The sequence below is a fragment of the Phodopus roborovskii genome, unplaced genomic scaffold (assembly GCF_943737965.1).
Source record: "Phodopus roborovskii unplaced genomic scaffold, PHOROB, whole genome shotgun sequence".
Classification (NCBI taxonomy): Eukaryota; Metazoa; Chordata; class Mammalia; order Rodentia; family Cricetidae; genus Phodopus; species Phodopus roborovskii.
Window position 1 is genome coordinate 15,335,220 of NW_026126585.1, and position 6,537 is coordinate 15,341,756.

General features: G+C 46.4%; 1 protein-coding gene across 1 annotated transcript; it reads left to right on the top strand.

Annotated features, from left to right (window-relative positions):
* Positions 1-310: 310 nt before the first annotated feature.
* Rab29 (RAB29, member RAS oncogene family) lies at positions 311-5,240 on the top strand. Its single transcript, XM_051204073.1, has 5 exons — positions 311-779; positions 2,441-2,512; positions 3,221-3,402; positions 4,282-4,403; positions 4,828-5,240. The coding sequence occupies exons 1-5, from the start codon at positions 656-658 to the stop codon at positions 4,940-4,942; spliced, it is 615 nt and encodes a 204-aa protein (XP_051060030.1). The 5' UTR covers positions 311-655; the 3' UTR covers positions 4,943-5,240.
* The last annotated feature ends 1,297 nt before the right edge of the window (positions 5,241-6,537 follow it).

Here is a 6,537-nt window from a genome sequence, read left to right on the forward strand (position 1 = left end):
TCTCCATTTCCCCAACACAAGAATTACAAGCCTGTGCCACCACGCCGAATTTTAGAATCGTTTTAAGATAAATTTCTGAATGCTTGAAAGTTTGAAAATCTTGAAACTTTATTAGGTTTCCGGATGACAGTTAGGAAACTACATTTCCCAGGAGTCCACTCGGCAAGTCTCCACACTCACCCGGTCGCTTCATCAAGAAGTACACTGGGAAATGTAGTGCTTCGAGAAGCGGGGCACACAACGCTGGTGAAGGAACACGGGAAGTGTGCCTCCAGTGGCAGGACAGGGACCGGACAACGACTCTGCACACCCCCAATTTTGTGAGGTTGGAGACGGTCCCAGGTCCTCTGTACCAAGGTTTACGCGCTGGCGAGCTGGTTGGAGGGTCCCTGACTGGAAGGTGCCAACCGCAGGGGGTCGAACTCGTACCTGCCCCACCCTAGCTGCGGCCGCTCGGGGAGGAAGCTTGCAGAGGCCGAGTGCAAAAGTTTCCTTTTCTGCTTTCACGTCAGAGCAGCTTCAGCTAACCGAGGGTGGGGATGCATGACTTCAGTCGGAAGAAAACCCGGGAGCCCAAGGGGTTAAAATAAGCAACTTCGGGGGGGAAAAAAACGACATTTAAAAAAACAAAAAACACCTCTCCCCACTGCTAGTCATGGGCAGCCGCGATCACCTGTTCAAGGTGCTGGTGGTGGGGGACGCCGCGGTGGGCAAGACGTCACTGGTCCAGCGTTACTCCCAGGACAGCTTCAGCAAGCACTACAAGTCCACCGTGGGAGGTGAGAGGCCGCGGGAGGCTGGGAGCAGGCATGGGGCTTGCAGCCTGTAGCCGCCGGCACTGGGGTCGTCTCTGGGGGTTCCCAGCCTGTGCCAACTGCCTGCAAAGATCGGGAGATGGAGAAGGTGGAGGGGTCCGAGTAGGGCTGTTCACAGCAGCCAGCAGTACCCTCCCGCAGCCTTGTGCTGTCCCCCCCCCCCCCAGCAACTTCTCCAATCAGCAGAGGCAGCTGAGCCAGGTTCATGTGCAAGCTGGGGAGAATTGCCCTGTTTCTCACCAACGTGGGACAGGTATCGAGGAAAGAACGGACTTGAGCTAAGGAGGAGCTAGCCCAGAAGCTAGGTAGTCAGAAGGACCGGATGTGAGGAAGATTGGGGAACAGATTCTGGTCAGGGCTGATGAACCCTGTGGGTTGTTTTAATAAAGATAGTTAGTGGGAAATGTGAGGAATTCAAGAAAGAATGTGAAATACACTCCGAGTGACCTATCTTCTCATTCTTTTCTCACGCTGGGGGAGGGAGGGAGGAGGAAAGAGACACCAAAAGTTAGTATCTTTCCTAGGGTAGCCTTTGAACTTAACTGAACTGTTACCCCACCCTACCCCCAGCACACCACTTCAAGTAGAAGGTAGTTAATGATGCGATGATGTGAAAGAGTAGCCAAAAATAAATAAATAAAAATAAGAAATTTTATTTAAAACTCGTATCAACATAGATTTTGAAAGCATGTGCCTGCCGGTGTTCATATGAAAGTTTGTTTTTCATTAACTGTTAAGTTGGAAATGAAAACTTTAAAGACTCTCTCCTTGACAAATAGCTTTTCCTGCACGGTATGGTTTTCTGTACCTTTAAATCCACACTCAGGAAGGGGCCGGGCAGGAAGATCTCAGATTGCTGCTCCCTTGCACTACACAACTTTGGGAGGTGGCCCTGGAATAGTTAGTTGTTCATCTCAAGTTCATGGAGTTTTATTTTAGCATCTCCGGACCCCCTGGCAAATTCCGGCGCAGCAATTAAACTTCATTCCCTGGGACCTTTTCAGTTGCCCGGCCCCTGCCTGACATAATCACCAGTCTTAGGGGATATAGAGTCTCCTGTTGTCTTTTCTCATCAGCAGTGATGTTGGATGCGGAAGACACAAAACTGAGCCCACTTTAGCTTCATTTCCTTCATCTCCCCATCATCTTTTCTTTGAGAACCCCCCAAAAACTCCCCAAAACCATTTAACATGCGAATAGGAATTATTTCCATAATCATTCCCACTGAATGGCTATGAATTATGTGTCCTACACTTACATACCATGTGGACTCAACTCCCTCTATTGAAGGCTTAAACCTAATTGGAGTTTCAAGATCCAGGGGTTGTCATTGTGAATTTAATCTGAGCTTATCCCTGCTTTTATTAAAAAAAACAATTGTGTCTGTGTATGTATGCATCATGTATGCGTGTATGTATGTATGTATGTATGTATGTATGCATCATGACATGCATGTCGAAGTCAGAGGATAGTTTGTAAGGGAGGTTATGGGGACTGAACTTGGGTTGAGAGGCTCGGTAAAAAGTGCCTTTAGCTTACCCACAGAACCATCTCACTGGCCCATCCATCCCTGGATTTGTTTTAAAGGCATATTTTATTAAAGTATAATATGCTTATATTTTCAGTGGACTTTGCTCTGAAGGTTCTCCAGTGGTCTGACTCAGAGATGGTGCGGCTTCAGCTGTGGGATATTGCAGGTAAAAGGGAGAGATGAGATGGGAACAAGAGAAGAAATTATTTAACCAGGAAGCTGCCTGGGATGGGGTAGACACAGTGGGGAAATGGGGTGGCAAAATCGGTATTTTTTTTCTTTTCTTTTCTTTTTTTTTTTTTTTTGTTGTTGTTTTGTTTTGTTCCTGAAGCTGCAAGTTTGAGCTTTCAAGGTGATTTTGAAGGTGTACTGCCCCAAATACAAAGATATGTGGTGCCATCTCTGTATGGACAGAGATGCTGCTAAGGTGGCAGACTGCCCAGGGCACCCACGGGTGACTGCCCCCTAGTAGGAGGGTAAGCTCTAGATCTTCGGCTGATTTTAGTGAGAAATAAGATCTCCAGAAAGTGACCATGGTGAATCCTTTATGTGCTGTTCTTCAGAGTATTTCAAATTGGCTGCTTCTCTACCCTTGTCGTGAAAGCTTTTATTGTACTAGACACAGGACAGATCTGAAGTGCTCAGCCAGATAGTAAGTGACGGACAGGGATGTGCATGTTGCAGCTTGGATGCAGAATCTGCAGTAGAAGAGACTGAGTTAATAATCCCTTAATGAGATAGAATCAGAAGGGAAAGGTAAGGGGCCCTCTCTACCGTATACAAGAGCCCTGTTGTATGGCGAAGGGAGAGTAGAGGGTGTCGGGAGGGTGACCGCTTCCAGACTCACCTTTTGACAGCGTTCTCTTCTCTCCAGGGCAGGAGAGGTTCACCTCTATGACCCGACTATACTATCGAGATGCGTCTGCCTGTGTTATTATGTTTGATGTCACCAATGCCACTACTTTCAGTAACAGCCAAAGATGGAAACAGGATCTGGACAGCAAGCTTACGCTGCCCAGTGGAGATCCAGTGCCCTGCCTGCTCTTGGCCAACAAGGTGTGTGGCCAATTTAAGTAAATGGCTCCTGGCATCTATCGGTGGCTAGAGTAAAGGTATCTAAAAGGCTCTGTGGTTCTGAACATGCACAATGCACACACTGTTTCTTTTCTTTTCTTTTTTGTTTTGTTTTGTTTTTTAAGCTAGAATCTGTATATATAGCCAAGGCAGACCTAAAACAGTTCTGCTTCTGTTGCCCAAATGCTATAAATTAGTGCCACTATGCCTGGCCACCAACATGTCAGCATGCCTATTTGTCCCTTTCAAGTTGGCAGTCACCTCCACTTTCTTTTGAAGAGATATTGAGAAAGTGACTTTCTGTTTGTTTGTTTTTTCCTCTCTTATATTTTGTGTGGAGTATGTTCTGCCTGCATGTATGTCTATACACCATGTGTGTTCCTGGTTTCCAGGGAGGCCAGAAGAGGGTGTCAGGCTCCTTGGTTCTGGAGTAACAGAACATCATGAGTTGACATGTGGGTGCTGGGAATTGAACCTGGGTTCTCCGGAAGAGCAGCCAGTGCTCTAACTGCTGAGGCAATGCAACATTCCTGAGCGTGACTCTTTTGAGTTTCTTTGTTTTGTTTTGATTTCTGTTTGTTTGTTTGTTTTGGTTTTTTGAGACAGGGTTTCTCTGTATTGCTTTGGTGCCTGTCTTGGAACTAGCTCTGTAGACCAGGCTGGCCTTGAACTCAAAGAGATCCTCCTGCCTCTCCCTCCCGAGTGCTGGGATTAAAGGCATGCACCACCAATGCCCAACAACTCTTGTTTTAAAGGAAGATTCTTGACGTTGGTGGTCTCAGTCATTGTTTGAAAACTGTTCTAAGTATACAGGTACCCGTGAAGATTATGGTGTTGCCACTTACGTATTTTCTTTTTTAGAGTGATCTGTCCCCTTGGGCAGTGAGTCGGGACCAGATTGACCGGTTCAGTAAAGAGAATGGTTTCACAGGTTGGACAGAAACATCAGTCAAGGAGAATAGAAATATTAATGAGGCCATGAGGTGAGTAGCTCTTAGAGTTCTAGGGACAGGCACACTGGATTTGTGAACAAACAAGTACAGATTAAGCCACTGGAATGCCGGCATCCCTAAGATAATTGAGGACAGGGGAGTGCTTAAGCCCGGTGTCCTGGAGTGCTACCTGGTGACAAGACAATGCAGGCTGCATCTGCTTTTTTTTTTTTTTTTCTTTTTGGTTTTTCGAGACAGGGTTTTTCTATATTGCTTTGGAGGCTGTCCTGGAACTAGCTCTTGTACACCAGGCTGGTCTCGAACTCACAGAGATCTGCCTGCCTCTGCCTCCCGAGTGCTGGGATTAAAGGTGTGCATCACCAATGCCAGGCTACGCCACCACTGCCTGGCTGCTTTTTCTCAATCTACCTTCTCGGGCTTACTTTTCCTATTTTCTTTCTTTTATTTTTTTAAGAGTCCTCGTTGAAAAGATGATGAACAATTCCAGAGAAGATATAATGTCTTTGTCCACCCAAGGAAACTACATCAATCTCCAAGCCAAGTCCTCCTCTGGCTGGACATGCTGCTAGCTCTGTTTCCCTAGTCTTTCCTAGTCTTTCCACCTCTTGCTGTTGGTTGCCCACCAAACATAAAAACCCTGTTAAGAACATTCGAACTGCTTCTTGACAGCTGTCCAAAAAGGAGGCCCACTGGGACTTGGGAAAGTCTGCCTGGGACCCATGTGCATTTCCATTGCTCTCGGATGTCGTCTCTGACTTACTGTTGCCCATGTAGCCCAGTCAGAGCCTCCTATGTGACAGCGATCACCTCATCTCCCCCCCAACTGTGGCATGAGTTTATGGGAAGGATTAAAAATTAGCACCTGTGTGTGTGTTTGTGTTTGTGGTGCTGAGGACTGAACTCAGGGCCTTGCACAGGCTAGGCAAGCACAGTGCTACTGAAGTCCATCCTAGCCCTAGCATCTGGGTTTGAAAATAATTCTCAGGGCCAGCAAGGTGGCTCAGTGCATTAAGGTATTTGACACCCAGCCAGAAAACCTGAGTTCAGTCCCTGCGTCCCCCGTGTTGGGAGAACTGGCTCATACAGGCTTGTCCTGTGATACACACACACACACACACACACACACACACACACACACACACACCCGGCACACTCTTGCTCTCACACATACTAAATAAATAAGTAAATATCAGAAATACAAGTAAAGTAAATCTCAGAGACACTTGTGGTGCGTATGCCTACAGTTCTAGAACCTGGCTGGCTGAGGCGGGAAGATTAAACATGCATGGACAGCTTAGGTTACATAGTATAATATCCCATCTTTAAAACTAGTAATAATAACATTATAAAATTAGTTCTCATCAAGTTTTTGAGAGTTTTTTTCAATTTGATGTAGAAAAACACCATGAGCTCAGACTGAGGGGAAATAAAATCAGCCTTTCAACCACATTCCATTTTCTTTCAGATCCTTCCTGTATGGGATTTAACATTTCAACATCAGATTCTGGGGTGCAGGGGAAAGGCATTAGAGATCTAGTGGTTTGAGACTACTGTGGTGAAACAGGATCACTGTGTGTCTGATGTTTTAGTCATAATTAACTTTACCTTGTCTTGGCTTCAAGAATAGTCGAGCTTTGGGCTGGAGAGATAGTTCAGCAGTTACGAGCATTGCTGCTTTTTAGAAAGAAGCCAAGCTTGATCCCCAGAACCCGCACCGCATTGGTGACAGTCACACTGGTGACTGGCTGACGACCACCTGTAAGACCAGCTGCAACGGGATTCCTCACCTCTGACCTCAAAAAGCACCTGTATTCACATGCATACACAGACTTACACATATGACATACGCATACCTACACATAAATCTAAAAACAAAACAACAAGACAGAAGGTCAAGGTCAACTTCAGCCACATTATTTTTTAAAGCCTGTCAAGCTTTTGGCTAGGACTAGTGGCACTCCCCTGTAATTCCGCCACTTGAAGGCTAAGGCAGCAGAATTTGAGACCAGTCTGTGCTACTAAATGAGACTGTTTGAAAGCAATAAAAAGAGCCTGGCGAGATGGCTCAGCTACTGTTCCAAGGGACTACGGTTCAATTTCCAGCACCATGTGGTGGCTGACACAGGACTGCAACTCCTGCTTCCAGGGGGTCGGATGCTCCCTT